General features: G+C 37.0%; 1 protein-coding gene across 1 annotated transcript in view; it reads left to right on the top strand.

Moving 5' to 3' along the window:
* Nucleotides 1-8,132, top strand: part of Syp (synaptotagmin binding cytoplasmic RNA interacting protein) — a 128,718-nt gene extending 120,586 nt beyond the window's left edge. Inside the window, exon 13 of the mRNA XM_071582918.1 lies at nt 6,514-8,132. Coding sequence (XP_071439019.1) covers nt 6,514-6,743 — 230 coding nt within the window. The 3' untranslated portion in view covers nt 6,744-8,132. The remainder of the gene's footprint in view (nt 1-6,513) is intronic.
* Nucleotides 8,133-19,608: the final 11,476 nt, after the last annotated feature.

Genomic DNA, 19,608 nt, shown 5'->3' with positions numbered 1-19,608 from the left:
ATGAAAGCATGGTAGAGTGAAGAAGAGATTAAACATATTAAGTAAAATGATGGACATAGGAAGTATCTGGAATTAAAGAATACACTATATTGTGATGTAAGATGTCATGTTAGGCTGGACTTAGAAGTGTTGTAGTATTACCAGGGTTCATCAATAACATATCTTGACCAGTATAATATTAACCAATGTAATTTTGTTTGGCAATCTAATGACGGACTGTGTTTAACAATTGTTATTTTGACGTAAAGTAATGTTCTTTATAATTATGTGGGAAAATATTTTTGTGGCAAAAAACTGAATTTTCTTTCCTAAATTTGGTAGGCACCTTGATTTGGTGACTGGTTTCAATGAGTTATTTGTTGTTGTCTATTAATTTGAGTGAGCACATTTACTTACACAATTTTTTGGTCTTTGCTTGTGCTTATTTTGAGTTTTTTTTAATGTACTTATGACGTATACATCGTACATGTAAATCATCATATCCAATCGAACTACAGGTATTGTCTAATTTCATGCACTAATGGTTACCAAGGTATTGATGATCGGGAGAAAGTAACTTTTGATTTTGGTGAATGCCAAGTCATTGGAGATTTGTCTCTATTATTAATTTTATAATGCATGGGAACAAAAGTCAATAAAATTCTTGGAAAATATCAGGCACTGCATTTTTGGTCTGTTGGTTGTTCTTATAAAGGGAATTTAGTAACTGAAAAGTTATGAACTCCATACAGTGACAATTATGTAAATTGCAATATCGTGCAAGTTAATATTCAGTGCAATTGCTAGTAAGTTCTGTTGTCATAGTCCATCTTTGTAGCTATAGAATTGGATTTTAGGCATTTTAAATTTTTTTATCAAAATATAAATAGTCCTTTGGGCTAAAACATTATATTTAATTACCTTGGTACTGTTAATGTTAGAAGTGCTTTTAAAAAGTGAGCTAGATAGCTGAAAAGTCAAACCTAGAATTCAAGTATGGAATGATCCAAATTGGTGAACTGAATGAAAGAAAATAAACTTGTATGTTTTGGTGTAGTTCTTCGTCCACTTAATAGGTGTGTAGTGTGTGTGACTCCTGTCAGTTTGAACTGAAAATATGGGAAAATGGGGTTCAGCAATCTCTGAATGCTAAATCTTTGTCTGTCCAAGCTGAAGGGACCACGTAAAAGAACTCCTTTTCCCAAATCAAATTGTCTGAGGGAGAATTCTACTACAGCCTGATCTGATTCATAACTTTATCTGGAGGATATTATTATAAAAGACTGATGAATGATTAAAAATGCCCCCTTGTTACTCACTTGATAAGGCTATTTAGGGAAACCAGTAAGAGTAGCCCAATTATCTTCTTCCATTGCTGCACTTAAAGAGTTTGATTGGAAAGACTAATGCCTTCCTATAAAAAGATAAAATCAATCTATGTTAAATGGGCCTCAAATATGGGCCAGACAGGAATGAGATATGGGTGGGATTTCGATGACCAGTGATTATAAAGTGTAGAGAGACGAGGAGTGGGGTAATGGGAGGGTGAGGATTAAACAGGAAATTCCGGGCTTGGTCCCTTGCCAGAGAATCCCCCAATGATGTGTGTCTGCAGGACCAGGTAGATATTGGTGGCACTTATACTATTTCCAAACAGTATGAAGTAACATGGTCATCAGGGTAGGGATGTTGTTCAATGGAAGGTATGGGTAGATTGCAGGGGACTAAAATTATTTAAGTAACAATGGACGTAGGGGAGGAAAGAGAAGAAGTGGGAGTTGCTGTGCCATTTCGATGGCAAAGCCATCTTGTCAGTCTGAGAATAATTATGTAATGATTGCACCATAGTTTGTGGAATATTAAGGGGGAAGTAGAAAGCAGGGGGCGACAAAAGTGGGTAATTGGAATAGGGGTGATTTAATTTGGCCAAGAACTGAATTTAAACTGTCTGATTTGCAGATAGAAATACATTCATAGGAGTAGGAGACAGAGAGCCTTGGGTACTTCATAGGAAAATTTTGTAGGAAATATGGATTGGCTGATTTATTTTAGATGCTTGGGGGTACTGGATTTTTCTGGTTTTGCTGTGTTTGATGTGTTGTAAATATTCCTTGAATCTGATTAGGAGTGAGCAATTTGATGGCCTGGTGTATGTTTTATTGTAAGTGGGGGTATTGAATTTGTAGCATACCATAATCCTGAAGGGGAGGCATCTAACATGGAAAAAACAGGTTTTTAAGTTAAAGAGTTTGTTCTAGAAAGAAATTGATGGACTGTATGTTGTTTAAAAAATAGAGGGAAGGCTATGTGGTAAAGATAGATGAAAAGGTTGTTCAATGTATTTTCTGTTGGAAGTTGGTGGAAGGGTAGTATAGTTAGTAAGGATTGTGTGTCAAGTTAGTGTTTTAACGTATGGTTTTGGGTCTATTTTGTGTGCTGATGTTCTTCAGAAAAGGAGCGTTTATAAAATGGGATGGGAAGGACTTTATAAGGTAATAGAAGGTAGAATTTTTTTAAGTGGTGGAAGGAATCTGAAAGGATGTGGTTTGAATGTGATGGTTTTCTGATTATTTTGAAGAATTACATGTTAGGAATATTTTTTTTCTTCAAATGTCTGAGAAAGGTAGGGAATTGTTTTATTGTTTCCGTGGTAAAGGAAATGAATGGGGAAATATTATTGAGGTAAATTAGGAAGTCATGCATGTTGGCTGCAAAAGTGCCTAAGGTGGTCAATATGTTGTGAACATAACAAAGTAACTAGATGGGTAATAATTGAAATAGGATTTGACAAGTGTTTTCAAACTTACCTTAGTTCATCTGAGAATGAGGATTATTACCCATAAAATAGTTGAAATTTTGCTTTAAAAATTGATTTTTTATTTAGATATAATTTTGGGATCTGCAATTTCTGGATAGATATTTATTCATCTATTGTAGGGGAGTTTTCAAGATTTTGGATTTTTGATGTTAGCTAATGAGGTATAAATCTAAAGGAATAATGGGTTTCTTTAAGGAATAATAAATTTGTAACATATTTCTTGATATTTATTCAGCCTGTGGATTAAATAAAAACCTAGTGGAAAACCACTGCTATTTGTTCATTGTTATGTTTGAATTCCACCACTTCACACCTGAAAATATGCTGTTTGTTTTTAAGTAGTTAGTTTGATAGTGAGCTATCTTGATAGTCAAGAGTTAATGATAAGAAATCAGCGCAGTTCACAAGAGTGTCTATCATGTGAGAGACAATTTTTTGTTCATTATATTTTTGGTTTAGGAGAGCAACGTTCCAGTGGATGTAGTTTTTCCTAATTTAAAAAAAAGCTTTTGATGATGTCATGGTAAACTATCACAAAGCTAGAAACCTATGTCATAGGTAAAAATATCTTTGGTTAAATTAAGACTTCGATGGTTGTGTGCAAGGGGTAGTCAGTCATAGATCTAGTTAGGTCAAATGCAATGGAATTCACTTCAGGTGTTCCCCCTGGTGTAAGCACTATCCCACCTCTTTTATGCTTTCTTTATGCTAACAATATCAACTTGATGTTTATAGTAAGGTACTTCTTTTAGCTGATGATGCAGTGGTTTACAGGGATATCTGTAATCCCGAGGATAAAATAGCTGAAGCTGATGACTTTCATGCAATACAACATTGAGCAGTTTTAGGCTTGTTGTGGTGGAAATGGTACATAATAAATTAATGATAGTAGCACTATTCAGCTGGATAGTGCCGCTATCCGTGATGCATCACTATACAACATTGGTGCAACATTTGGAAATTATAAAAATATAAAAGTGTTTAGTGCTGAATTTTAGGAATAAGAGTAGATCCCTCCCGAATATCTATTGAATCAGGAATACCAAAATAGGAAGTGTAGGCTCTATTAAATACTTGGATGTTACTCATGACCACTCCTGAGTGAAACATTTATGGGGAATATGTGGACAAGTTAGAAGAAATAAGATTTATTAGAAGAGGGTTGAGGAAATGAGATGAAAAGGTTAAAGAGCAATTCTATCTATTGCTCATTAGGCCTCATAAAAAAATATTCTATTAGTATATGGGGCCATCATGATCAGTTGCACTGATTGCCAAATTGAATTGCATGAAGAGTAGATGAGCTAGATCTGTAAAACGTTGTTATGATAAAATAAGTAGTGTATCTAAATCATCAGAGGAGCTAGATTGGGAATCAATCACTTACTCAAATAACAGACTGAATCTCTTGCATAAATTGGATGTCTCTGTAGCAATTTTGATGATATATTATTATTAGCCACATCCTGCTATGGTTGGACAGATCATGTAAATAAAATTAGTAGGATTAGTTGGTGAACTCATAGATAAAATGTCATTTTTCCGATGAACATTAATGGGTTAGAATAATGTCTGTGCTAGGGAGTATTTTGCATTTAAAGTAGGTTGTTTTGTAATAACCCCCTGCCACACACTCCAGTGGTGGCTTACAGGGTACCATATACTATATGTACACTATGTAAAAGAGGAATTCCCTTTTTCATCCCCAAATTTCTTCTTTGTACTCCATACATCTTCATCTCCTTACTTCTCTATCAGTGGCCAATGAAAACCTCTTACCTATTCTTAATCAATTAATGATGGAAAGATATATTTATTTGTGTGTTCGAGGCTGCCTGAAAATACATAATTGATTACAACCTTGAATATGCAAACACACCTTAAATATGAGGAATGAATCATCAGCTCTCTTTAATTTAGATAAGATACTACAATTTATTGTTTGGATATGATCGGGGTTGGTGATCTGAGATTATCAATTCATACTTGAAACGATATGTTGGTGTCGTCAAAAGTTAATAGTGCTCTGATACAATGTCTTCTTTAATTAGTAACTGGTACTTGCACCAGCATACAACTGGAATAGTTGCACTACATTTTCAGAGTGGATTATAAATGTCTGAATAAAGATTTTAAAAGGGGTTTCAATAATGTTGAACGTCATAATAAATTGCTAATATGATAATAAACTTTTCTTTGGCCATACTTCATCACCAAAGCCTACAGTTCATTAAAATACTTCCATGCAGCTGTTGGTGAAATGCTAGAGAAATAGGCAAGAGTGGCAAAATTAAACTAAAAGGTGCGTTCCGAAAGTAATGCAATAATTTTTAAAAAATTTAGATTTGTACTAACACTTAAAATTGTTCAAAGTACTGTCCTTTGGCCTCAGTAAATTTTTTCCAGCGACTCTGCCATGACCATTATGCACCCCAGAAGGCATCTTCAGGGACCTCTCGCTAGGTCTTCGTCACGGCTGATTAGATCTCTTCTATGGAAAATGGGTTTCTTTCAGGGCTGCCTTAATCCAAGGGATCAAAAAGAAATTTACTGGGGCGACATCAGGAATATGGGGGGGGGGGAGGGGCAGCATTGGCACCTGGTGTTTGGCCAGGAACTCGTGGACTCATAGCACTTCATGGCAAGGTGCGCTGTCATGATGGAGTTGCCAGGTAGCGGAGATGCATTTTCTCATCCTGATGACCCTTTTTCGGAATCTTTCCAGCACATCCACATATCCGTCCTTGAGGAACAAACTCCCTACGGACCACTCCTCTACTGTCAGAAAAGACAATGAGCATTTTTTCACTTCTGATTTTCTCATTCTTACCTTTTTGGGCTTGGGGGACTGGTTGGTGTATCACTGAGAGCTTGGGCATTTGTTTTCTGGGTCATATTCAAAAACCCAGGTTTCCTCACCAGTGATGACATCCAAATAATCAGGTTCATTTTCAATACATTGCAAAAGTTCACTTGAAATTTCCATTTGGTTGGTCTTTTTGCCATCCTACAACACCTTGGGCACAAGCTTGACACACACTTTCCTCATTGCTAAATCTTTAGTAAAAATGCAAAATACAACAGTAGGTGACAATTTAGTTCATTGGCAACCATCTTGATATTCAATTGACGGTTAGAGTGGAACAATTGTCAAACAGAATCCACATTGTTGTCGGTTTTGCTGGTTGATGGCCGCCCAGAGTGTTGTTTGTCATGAACCTCTTCCAAGCCCTTTTTGAAGACCTTTAACCACCTTGTAACATATGACTGGGACAGAGCTGAGTCCCTGTAAGCCTGACGAATCATTTTGTTAGTCTCCCCTAGAGATTATTTCAGTGTAGCACAAAACTTAGTTATTGTTTGATGTTGCTCAATCATCGATTCCATTTTTTTCGTGACGCGGTTGGCGCTCGGAGGTTTACAATAAGTGACATCCTGCCGCTTCCACATCTTGGGGAGCACCAAGACTGGTTGTATGTCCAAGCTTAGCATCCCACCCACCTACTCCAAGTGGTTCGATCCCACTCTTGACCAATAGGAGCAGTGTGGGAAATTCAATTGCATTACTTTCGGTACACCCTCTGTATGTAGTTATGAGGCCAGGTTTGACTGAATTAAAAAAAAATTATTTCCGTAAGTGTGCCTATCTTTTAAGAAATGTTATAATGTAAATCTGATCGTGATATCTCTAATGGATTGATTTTCTTGCTCTTTAGGAAAACGTAAATTTGATGGTGGGCACCAGAACCCAGGGGAGTCCAAGAGGCGTTACCAGAATGCCGTACCTGGTGCATCTGGGGGCAACTGGGGTAATCAGCCAATACCACAACAGCCATTGACAAATTCTTATAGTGGTTTAACCAGTGGAATGAATGGCAATAGCTATTCTAACTCCGGGGGTGACCAGCAATGGTATCAGGACAGCTATGGCCAGTCGTGGAGCTAAACAACCTTGCCAGAACTTCGCCTAGTGTAATTTCACTTTTCTAAAATTTTTGGAGGATGATCATTCGAAAGCTAGGATAATCAAAGTTATTTCACATGTATAACAAATCTTTTAAAAGTGAGACTATAGGCTAAAGCAGTAAAAGGCTGTTAGCCAGCGTGCTGGCCAGTAAAACAAAGAAGCATCATGTCATGTGAGTGCACACGTGTGTAAGGTCATTCATTATTGCTAGTAGTTGGACAATGGTAGTGCTTTCTGTTTATGAAGATTTTGTTGCTTCCCTCTAATTCTGGTTACCACCATTGGTTTTATGTTTGGAAATGTTTTATTAAGGGTTTGAGATGTCATGTCATGGTTATTGATACAGGTTTATTAGAAACATATAACTATGTTGATTCTATGTTTTTATTTCTTAAAATTGTATTGCTACTTTAAAAAAGTGGTTTATAATTTTACGTGGTGATCATAGCTTCATTCAAATTTTACTTCATGAAATTTTAAGCTGTAGTATATTATGTTATTTTGATTAAAATTAATGCAATTCCTGTAAAAATAGGTAATTTTAGGGGTGATTTTCTTTTGTTTTAATAGTATATCCTCCTCATGAAGTCTCTTTTCACGACAAAAATTGTGTTAATCTTAATTATTTAGTTTGCACAAAAAAAGATGAATTGCTTTGAAATCAGTCTAGTGCCAAAAATAGTGGCTTAGTTATTAATGAAATTGTACAGATTATTTGCAATTAACAGGTAATAACATTTTTGATAATCATTTATAATCGTTGGTATGAGTGATGCCCGACAAAGCATGCATATGACAGACAGTAGTTCTTGTATGTTCATGCTGATTTGGTTTGCATGAAAGGTTGCTTTTTTGCTTAATTTTATTATTTAGTAAATTACTGCCACAAGGATACTCTTGGCATGTGTGTGCATTCTCGAGGCGTATCAGCCATTCATGTACTTGGAACATGAATACTCTTGACATGTTGCTTTGTATTCGTTCAGCATAAAACATTAAATGTGGCTGTGCCATATTTATGGTCTTGTTAGCGGAGATATAAATGTAATTATATTGCAAGAAATTAATTATTATTGATAAATTTGGGTGGCGCCCCCTGATCTTCCCTGGCTAATTGGAATTAAGATAAAATGATTGTTTACATGTATGTTGAACTTTATTGGCATCTTTATGTTTATTGCTGTGAAGAATTTATGAACTTTTTAGACTGCCTCTTTTGAAAGAGAGTATGGCATGAGTATTTTCATATGGTTGGAGTTAATTTTCTGTGAGTCGGTGAGAATTTGTAAAATAGACTCACTTGTACCAAGTGTGTGTATGAAAATGATTGATAGAATGAGTGAGAAATGAAATGTGATCAAAAATCAAGCTATTTTCCTTCTTATGGTAAGAGCAACAGGTCATTTTGGCCATTGTGATAATCTGCTTACCAAGTTAAATCACCTTTTTAGGAACATTGGGCCTTCGGTTGCCTCATTGATTGTGTGTACCAGCAAAATATTATGGCCCTATTGATTGGAATTAGGAGAAACAACTCGTCTAGGTAACTCCTATTATGAATAGGTATGGTTAGAGATGGTTTCTTGCCGAAAAGCAATATGCTTGGATGTTAATTATTTGTAAAAAATATCAAATTCATTTAATAGATATTAGGGTTTTCAAATTTGTTAATTTTTGGTTTGTCTTATACTTGTGCCAAATGTTCAATTTGTTAGCAATGCCTCCAAAAGTGGACAACTTTGTAGGAAGCTATTAGTAAGGATAAATAAGAATTGATTCTTGTGCAAGTGAAAAAAAAATGCTTTTACCTAAATGGAGGTTAATTTCAAGGGCCAGAAACATAACTGACTAGATGATTAGATCTCAGGATTTTCTAACGCAGGGTGGCCAGCGATCCTTGTATTAATGAAAACTGGGAATGGAAAATTTGTGAAAAAACCCTAGGATCAGGCAGAAAAACCTAGAATAATGGAGAATTATTTTTTTATCTTAAAAGTATGAATGGGGCATCATGGTAGTCCAGTCAGTAAAGCATTTGGCTTCTGACCAGAGGGTCCTGGGTTCAGACTTGGGTGATGCCTCTGAAAACCCCCCAGCTAAACCAAGGCTGTGTGGTTTCGGGTCTACCAGAACATGGTGAGGAGCTGTAGGTGAAATAAAGAAATGAACTACCCCTATAGAAGTGAGAAGTAAACATGCCATATAGTTTAGTACTTGGTTAGCTCTACTATCACTCTTTAAGATTTCCCTTTTTTATTATACGATTTATTTAAATTGTAAAACTTGTAAATTGTGGAAGAAGAAGGAAAATATAATTTTACTGATACTTTTCCTCTTGAAATCTCGATGTCCCGAGATTTCACTTAAACAGTATGATGGCCATATGCATCGGATATAATCTTGTTTTAGTATTGTAATAATATTGTTTAAGGCACAAACAGCAGTTAATTAATTTGACAAAGTTGGAGTCTAATATTTTTGAAGGGACATTAGTTCTTGAAAAAATATTCTTTATGATTGAACCTCGAATTGGGAAGCATCTAATCACTGGCCACCTTGTTACATCAATTTGGGATTTACAGGGGAATGAAAAGTGTAAAAGAAGGGTATTTGAAATGTAAGACATGTTGCTCATTCAAACCTCATTGTAAAAATAATTAAAACCGGTAGGGTGTTTGCCTTACATCATTTATTATTAGAATTTTTCTGTACTGGCTACTGTTAACCCTCCCATGTAAGGATTGCACAAGTGTTAATGATGAAAATTTATTGAATTTTAAAAATTCTATGAAATTTTTAATCTGGATTAGATATCATTCAAGGGCTAGTTAATAGGTGCATATATACAGCGATGGAAATCACACATGCCTCTAATTTAAGAGAGGAATATTTTATGGAAGATGAGAAAATATGTGTAATGGTACACAGGTATGATGTGATTCCTTTTTACCAAGGGATTTGATTGAATGTCCCCAATTCAGCTTGTGATATTTTCACAATTTCCCCTTTGACTCTGCCGTGGCCATGGTATGTTTAATGACTAATGGGATTTGGTTATTGATTTGGCTAATCTCAGTATAAATACTTCATTGTAATTTTAGTTCTTGTGTGTCATAATTTTCCATAGAAGCCTTTCCTGTGGTCTTACAGATTAAAGTATAAAAATGATAGAAGTTAAATAAATTGCATTATCTGTTTGGTATTATCTAATTTACACTCAGTGCACATGGGTCAGGGCTTGCTTGCTCTTGTTTTTAATTCAAAGTAAAGTTTATCTTTTAGAAGATATTTATATTGCATAAATATAGTTTGCTCTCTGGTAGTATACCAGTTAACCAGTGAAAGAGTGGTTTTGGCTTGAGTGCTTTAAAATAATGGTATTCATTTATTCCATCTTATCTGTTTTGAAGGTATAGCTGAGGACTAAATATATGAAAGATTTTTACTTGAGAAATATTTGCTTTGTTAAAATAAAACTTGGTTCCTGTTCTGATTGTATAACAGGATTTCATCTTATTAGGAAGTGTTAGATTGAATTTATTGATGCTATACCTTCAAGACCTATTAATGATCATCACCCATCTTATTAAGGGATGTTTATAAGGAATAAAAGTCTTGTACCTGAATCAAGGGTATGTTACTCTTGGTCCAGGTAAAAATTTTTTAAATAAATTATGTGTATGCATATTTTTGTGTGTATTCTAATTATTTTATATATATGTGTGTGTGTGGAGGTCAGGGTGGAGCGTTGGAATATTGACTGGAGGGCCTTGGTTTGATTCCTGGCAAGCCTCTCTGGGCACCCCCAGCTCCAACCAAGTTATGTGATTTTTTGGGTACCATATCTTCCTTGGAAGCCAAAACCGGTGCAGGGAAAGGCACAGGCACCCCTAATCTAATGTGCGTGTTTCACATGCTGTCAGGCGTAATACTGGGTGAACTCTTACCTACCAAAATGACCTTTGGGTTGACCACTGTGTTTATGGTTTATATATATATAAAAGCGAAGAATTCATTAATATCCACACACAAATATGCATGCATAATTAATACATGGTACAGAAAATTGAAATTGCATGTCCATTTTCTAAAAAAATTGATTTGTTAGCTCATATTTGTTGCACCATAACAGAAAATGTCATCCCAATCATTGTTTTTGTGCATTTCTGGTACAATGGTTTCTTTTCCATTAGGAACATCAAACAATTGGGTATAATTCATTAGAACATATTAATCATGCTGTAATTTAATCAGCATTATATTGTGCTAGATATTTCCCCCATGATATACTGTATTGTTATGCATTTGTCTTTTCATACTACATTTTGTAAAATGTTTTCTGCAGTCTTGAAAAAAATGTCGATATGTTGTGTCAATGGATAAACTAATTGAAATGGAATTGCCAAGACTGCTTCACTTACTGGTAATTATTTTGTTTGTAAGTTAGAAATCAAAGAAATTTCCATATATTTCTGTGTATTATGATAATTATCTTTGTACATGTCTCTCCTGCTTAAGTTGTGACTAAAGATTAAGACTCATCTTTTCTGATTGATTCCAAGTTAAGATTTAATAGCTGCTACATATGTTCATTGTGTATTACATTTAAATTGAATTGCTGTGTCATGTGGGATAGATTTGTCATTGCTTGGTGATCTAATTACGATTTATGTTCAAAACTGAACTGTAAAACAAAACTGGAAAATTTCAATAATAGATCTCTATGCTACTTGAGTCTTAAATTATTTTTGTGTAGAACTGGAAACATTTCCTCTTGAAGAAAGGAGTGACCTCAATAAGTTTTGGCAATGGATTTCTCTCTGGAAGCTCGATTGCTTGAATTTTTTCAAGTTTGCTCTAAAAACATTGAAACAAGACTTGGGGTAAACATGACTTGCACATATTATGTAATCCAATTTATGTAATATTTTAAACTATAATATTTTGTGTTTTCCCGAATTTCATCTAAGTTAAATGATGCATTCTGGAAGTTTATATTGGGCAACTGGAGACAATCTTCTTAGATGATATAATTATCAAGTAGTGAATGAAGTAATGGTGTTCAGTCAGGTGTATCAACTATTTCTTGTAATTTTACCATGAAGAGCCTGGATTATGTCCTGGGATATTTTTACATTGATGTTTCAGTATATTGGCTAGCAATGTGTAGAAGTTTTCATGTGCATTCTTTGCATCAGAATGGACGCAAAACTTAGGACCCCATGGCATCTGTCACTTTTAATGACATGCTGTCCTCCAGCCACCACCATTTGAAATACTGCAAGCCTTGAATCCACAAATGGCATCAGCTAGATGCCTCCCCTTCTAAATATTTCTAACCAATAAATGCATCAGTTAATTATGCTTTATTAAGGCTTATGTATAGCACCTGAACAGTGTAGACAGCATTCTTCGGCCTTGAATACTCAACGATATCTACCAATGGTTGTGATACATGAACTGGAGCAATACGATTCAAAGGAAACTTGTTGAACCTGGCACTACCCATAGCAACTGCAAATCATAACTTCATTTTGTAGGCACGGTTAAAATAATAGACAAGTAAAATCATGTACTTTGCACTTAATATTGTGCATACTGTTTTGGTATGTCTATTCTTTTATTGATACCAAAAAGTTTGATATTACATCGCTCCTGAAACTGTTAAATTAAAAAATATAGCAGTGACGCACATTGAAAAAGGAGTACAGAAGTGAACACTGTAGGTAGGGGGTAGAAGGGAAGAAAGTTGGGGAAGAGATGGATTTCATGAGAGTCAAGTGAACTGTGAGGAACAATGACTACACCTATCTAAAAGAACAATATCTGTGAAGAGAAAACGATGTAAGGTTTCACAGACTACATCACGGTAACATCTAGTTTCCCATGCCATCACAACTCCAAGATATGAACTATGTACACTGGAAACAGCCTGGTTCGGATAGTGAGAGCTGAATATTTCTGTGGCGCTGGCTACACTTTTTCTCGGGAGCGAAGCACTATCTCCATGATGTTCAAACTACATGGGGCACAGGAACAACTGGTGGGATGGGTGGCAGCTGTTAAGGATATGTCCGAGCAATCCTATATTGAACAGATTTAGGAACAGTGTGATCAATTTGCACAGCTTCCTGGGGATGGATGCAAACTCGCAGTCGCAATATAGTAACTATGAAATGCGGCATTCGAGTCAAAAAGATGAAGTAGGGAAGGCGGTTTAGGAAATGGAATGTAGAAGCACCAACTGGATTGATAGGGAATGAGTATCATGAGGTAGAGAAAATCATGAGTGAGAGAAATGAGAGGGAACGGAGCTCGGTAATGCAGAGGTCAAATAATACATCAAAAAGGGATATGGAAAGCCGCAAAAGAAGCTATAGGAACTGTAAATAGAAAAGGGTAAGGAATCCAAGGACTACGGATGAGATGATTAGAAATACAGATGAGAGGAGATGGAAGAATGTACATACAGAGTTAGGAAGAAGGAAATATAGAGAATTAAATAATATAATGACATGGGTAACAAGTAGATTAAAGATCACCTAGATGGTACAATGCGGAGTATGGAAAATCATTCATCATCCGACGTCGATGACTGTGTCACACCTAGTTGAAATATATTAAGAATGATATTGACAAAAGGAATGGGACCATTTACAACTATAAGATATCTCAGGCAAATGCCAAGAGGGAATTTCGGAAAGAGTTCACTGAATTCATAAGGAATATTATATGATAAGTAGAAAATTTGAAAGATCATCCAAAAGCATTTTCGTCGTATGTCCGAGAGGTTCGCGGAAATAAGTCTACCGCTTGTTCACCCCACAACGATAAAGGCCAACTTATCGAATTCTTTCTTTCAAATTGCCTTCACTCTTTTCTCTGATTACATACCAAATCGTTCCCGCCAACAGATGTTCGAAATTGATATTCAAATAATGGAATAGAATGTTTGCTGAAAAATATTAAGCCTAATTAGTCCTCCCCCTCCCCGGACTACAACCTTGACGTGGTGGAAGGGCTTGTACGTTCCGATGACCCCTAGAGCTGTGCTGGCGGGAGTAGTAATAATTGCTCCAGGTAGGGTCACCCATGCCAGATAGGTCGTAGGTTAGGAGCCAGACGAAAGGTAGTCCACGAAGCGTCTGTTCCTCAGTGAGGCGGCTGCAATGGCGTCTGACCCCAGAGGGGCGGCCATTAAGTGATGGTGTCATGTTAAAAACACTATTGAGGAAGGCAACGGGAAACCACCCCAATTATCATTCCCAAGATAAATATGATGGTCACTACAGATATTTTGGGTCCTAGCAACTACGGGGCTCGGCCCAATCGGCGTTTGTCGTGCCCGGCAGCGGTGTAGGCAAGGCTTCCGCGGTCGTCATCCCTTGCAAGGGAAAACCGGCAGCAACAGGACAGAAGACGAAGGAGAAGAAGACCAAATTAGTTAGAATGGGAACGTGGAATGTTAGGACAATGATGAGGACAAGGAAATTGGAGAATATTAAGCGAGAGATGGCAAGGGGGAAAATAGATATTTTCGGTCTATGCGAGGTGAGATGGAAGGATAGCGGGGATTACTGGAGTGATAATTTTAGAATAATATACCGTGGCGGGGACGAGAGCCAACGAGGGGTACCATTATATTAAATGAAGAGGTAGGAAGAAGCTTAGTCAATATAGAGCAGGTAATGGATAGATTATTACTAGTAGAAATAAAAGCAGAACCGACGAACTTGGTTATTATTCAGGTATAAATGCCACCGAGCAACCATAAGGAAGAAGAGGTCGATAAGATATACGATCAGTTAGAGGACATAATCGCGTGTGTTCCCGCAAGGAAACATTTGATAGTGATAGGGGATTGGAATGCGACGGTAGGCGAAGGCAGAGATGGGGATGAGGTGGGGGACTACGGTTTAGCCATGAGGAATGACCGCGGGGAGAAAGGAGTTAAGTTCTGCAGGAGACAGGGGTTAGTCATCACCAACACTTGGTTTAGACACCACAAAAGACGCAGGTATACATGGAAAATGCAAGGTGACTCAGAAAGGTATCAGCTAGATATTATTCTGGTTAGACAAAGGTTTAGGGGCAGTGTGATAAATTCGCACAGCTTTCCGGGAGCGGAGACGGACTCTGACCATAATTTAGTTGTTATGAAATGTAGCGTATGTTTCAAAAATATAAGGCAGGGGCGGCGGGTTAGAAAATGAAATGTAGAGAGAAGGATTAAATGGATTGAAAAGGAAGGAGTACCAACAGGCTGTAGAGGAAATCATGGAGGATGGTAAACAGCTGAGTACTATCGAAGAAAAATGGGAAAGTATCAAGAAAGGGTTGTCTAAAGCCGCAAAAGACACTAATGGAACCGTTAACGCGAAAAGGACTAGGATGGATCACAGATGAGATGATTACAAAGATGGATGAGTGGAGAAAATGGAAGAATGTAAATACAGAATTAGGCAAAATGAAGTACAAAGAGTTAAACAATAAATTGAGGTGGGCAAGAAATAAAGCAAAAGAAGCATAGCGGAAGACGCAGTGTGAGGATATGGAAAGTTTGCAGAGGAAGGGTGAAATCGGTGCGCTGCATAGCAAAGTTAAATCGTTATCGGGAAGTAAGAAAGGAAGAGCTATGCTAGCAGTTAGAGATAATGCGAGTAAGGTAATAGTTGACACAGGAAAGATCCAAGAGAGATGGAAGGAGTATATAGAAGGACTGTAGAGTAAAGAACTTAGACCAACAGAGTTAGACATTGAAAAAGAATATGACGTAGAGGAAGACAGCTTAGGTCCAGGCATACTAGACAATGAGATAGAAAGGGCATTAAGGGAGATGAAACTAAATAAGGCCGTGGGGGTGGATAACATTCCCGCGGAACTATTGAAATGTTTAGGAAAATGTGGGAGGAAGAGGCTATATGGGCTGATCGGTAGTATTTATGAGGAAGGTATCTGGCCGGAAGACTGTGTGAGATCAGTTTTAGTTCCTATTCCGAAAAAGGTAAAGGCTACATCATACGAGGACTACAGGACGATAAGTTTGATATCCCACGCAGCTAAAGTTGTTCTTAGGATCTTAAACAAAAGGATAGAGAAAAGGGCAAATGATTACTCAGGGGATGATCAGTTTGGGTTTAGGAAGGGGAGAGGTACGCGTGATGCCATTGCAGTAATGAGATTATTAATCGGGAGAAATTTAGAATTCAACCAGGAGGTATTTGCCTGTTTTGTAGATTTCGAAAAAGCGTTTGATAGAGTGAATTGGGATAAACTAATGAGTATATTGCAGAAAAAAGGAATTTATTGAAGGACAGGAGACTAATTCGCAATCCGTACATATCTCAGACTGCTCAGGTGCGGGTGGGGAACGGTGAGTCCGGATGGGCAGTGTTAGGAAGATGTGTAAGGCAGGGTTGCCCATTATCACCGTTGCTGTTCAACCTGTATGTAGAGGAAATGATTAAAGAGGCATAAGAAGAACCGGAGGAAGGAATGAAAGTGGGCGGGGAATTCGTGAAATCAGTTGGGTCCGCTGATGACCAAGCTTTAGTTTGTCAATCAGCCAAGGGGTTGCAAGCATTGCTGAGTGAATTGGAAATTAAATGCGATAGATATGGGATGAGAATCTGTATTAATAAAACAAAGGTAATGCGATTTTCTAGTAAGAAAAATACTAAGCTAAACATTAGCACAAGGAGGAGGGAGTTGATGACGGGGACGTTGAGTAAGTATATTAAGAAAAAACGTTGATATGGAGCGTAGCTATGTACGGCGCGGAAACGTGGTCATTGAAGCAAGAGGAAAGAAGGCTTTTGACTGGAGGCTTTTGAAATGTGGGTCTGGAGAAGAATGGAGAAGGTGATATGGACATAGAAGAAAACCAACGAAGAAGTACTGGGTATTGTAGGCGAAGAGAGGGGTTTGTTGGGAGAAATCCAATGGATGCAGAAAAAGTGGATGATGGGGGTATTGACCGGCAGTGGGATGTTGATGACTGTAATAGAGGGGAGAATGTTAGGTAAACGAGGAAAAGGAAGGAACAGGATAGGGATGTTGGACGGGATGAAGGGAGGAAGAAAGTACTCAGAGATGAAGAGGGACCTGATGAAGAGTAGGATGTTGTGTTTTGCTAGGAGTCACAAAATATTTATTTAGTAGCTGTGTCCATCCAAAAACCTACCTTAACCTGTAGATTACCTAATAATTATATATATATATATATATATATATATATATATATATATATATATATACACAGGGAAAGAAACTCGCCCCCCTACCTTGATGTGTGAATTTTACCCGCCGTCGGGCTCAGTACTGGGTGAACTCTACAATAACCTATCATATCGATCTTCGGGTTAATTACTGTGTTTATGGTATATAAAAACACAGATGTAAATTTTTAAACAATAGAGACACAAAGAAAGGACACTCACAATATGTTGTTTTGAAGTTTCGACGGCTTGGCCGTCCTCTTCAGAACGACGGCCGAACCGTCAAGCTGATTTTATATATTCGTGCGTCACCGAAGGGAGTTCCATTTCGAAGATATATATTTCTTCGAAATGCTTGGGTGGAGCTTCAGGTGCCCAGAGTGCCTTGCCCGGGAATGGAACCCGGGACCCTCCGTTCAGCAGTCCAAAGCTCTACCCCGTGGACTACCGCGACCCACATTATAATATATATATACTATATATATATATATATATATATATATATATATATATTTATATATTAAAATAAAATTACATGCACACAAATGGGCGATTCAATAAGTTCTTAGGAAAAATAGAGAAACAAATTATTTTGAATACTGTTTTTGTTTTACAAAACAATCTTCTTCTAATTCGATAGACTTTTTCCAACATTTAATCATTAAGTATAAATAATATCAGGTGATGATGATGCGCAGCATCGAAGCCATGATCGTGAAATATTCTATCTTTATGGTTGAAATGTTAAGGTTCTTTTTACCCTCATGCTGATACAATGTTTGTTTTCCAGTTCACTGAATCCGCTAATTTAGGTTAAATAACTGATTTTACCTAGTTCATATACATGGGTATATCCCTGATCGGAAGAAGAAAATTTGGTAGGAAGCCAGACATTTACCCTCGACCTGAAAGTGACGCTACGCCGCTGGATAAGCGAAACCTGCCTATGCATCGGCAGACAAAATGGTAGCTGAGAGAGGAGAAGGATGCATAGTGATAGGCTTGGGAGCAAAATGATACTATCCATCACTACCATATGTTTTTAACCGATGTACATTAGAGATGCTTATTTTGACCGTGGATGGTGAGCTAATCTAGGTTTACGGTTGGCCAATATTAATAGCCAGAAAACCGAAGTGCCTCATGAGGTTCTCAACAAACTTAAAGGTTTAGTTGAAAATTAAATTAGGAAGGAATAAACTAGAGCAGGTTAAACAGTACATATATCGGGTTAATGTATTGGAGGAAAATAGGCGTAATAATAAGAGCATTGGGAGAAGGATTGAGTTGGCGAAATAAGTATTTGAAAAAAATAGTTTATTAATGACCGGAACGCCAAATCAAGACGGACATAAAATATTGGAAGAACCTCTCCTATTGAGCGTAGAATGGCTGGGAAACTTAGGCATTTGAAAGATTATTGTAGAACAAAGGTTTTTGAGATTTGTGTTTGGAGAAAATAAGTTACACGAAGAGGACACTAACGAAGAAGATGATGAGCAAAGAGAGGAAAATACTAGGTTAAATACAAAACAGAGAGGTCGATGGAGGTTTTCAATGGGTATTTGGATGTGCCGTACACATTATAATAGGTTTTTTAGCCGATGATAGTGGGTATGTTGAGCCGAAGAAGAAAATATTATAGTGCAAATATGCATTTAGACTGGAGGAAGTCTACAAGATATATTATATTATTACTTACGGTTTTATTGCCGATAACCAATCTTTATGAGGTACACATCCCTGGTGAATAAATGAAGTCCATAATAATCCGTCACACCCTCTTATGGTACTTACCTTTTGTTCTGTCAAATTTGTAATAATGTGATCTGTGCGAATATTCATATGGGTTCCTTATTTCCATTAAGATGAAAATGTTTGGGTTCTAAAATTGCGTCATATTTTTGCATTAACTACTTAATTATGAATAGCGTAATACTTCAACATTGGTAGCCAAAAATAATGACTAATATTTCTCCTCCGTTTTCCCGGGCAGAGGCTTTCTCAGGCAATAATCTGAATGAATAATAGTTATATATCCATAAGTTACCAGGTTGTTCATTAAAATTCAGTGTAGGTTACTCATGAGAGTTAATATATCTTCAAAATAATGATATTGTTTCCTCCGATAGTCGAATGTTAGCTTATTTTACGTTATGCACAGGAAATAATATTTGTGAAGAGTGAGTAGAACTTGTAACGTTGTACATATGCACATTAAAATTTGCATGCTCACGCAAAATAAGGTCGTGTGGTCCACTTCGTAGGCCACCCTAGATAGCCCTGAGCCAGAGGTATTCAAAAAGCTACGGAACAGCAGCTTGTGAATGACGCCCTGTTAACCCCATAGGTCGGCACTGACTGGTTTTATAGGTAAATCTAAATATTGTTGGAGCGAGGAGTAATTAGAAGCGATTACGGTTACTATTAGACGAAAAGTCAACCATACTATTGAACCATAATGTATTATGTACAATGACAGGATATGGACCCTCAAAAAGTTAGACATAGAGGAAAGGAACAGGATTTTTTGGAATAGCGGACTGCTGCGAAGGAGGCTGAGCGCCTTCCAGTTCTTCAGCGTCAAAGGGTGAGACAAGATAAGGTTTAAATGAGTCCAGTATTAG

The sequence above is a fragment of the Hetaerina americana genome, unplaced genomic scaffold, assembly GCF_022747635.1.
Source record: "Hetaerina americana unplaced genomic scaffold, ioHetAmer1.1.p SCAF_12, whole genome shotgun sequence".
NCBI lineage: Eukaryota > Metazoa > Arthropoda > Insecta > Odonata > Calopterygidae > Hetaerina > Hetaerina americana.
Note: the sequence above shows the minus strand (reverse complement) of the source record. Positions and strands in the feature narration are given on the sequence as shown.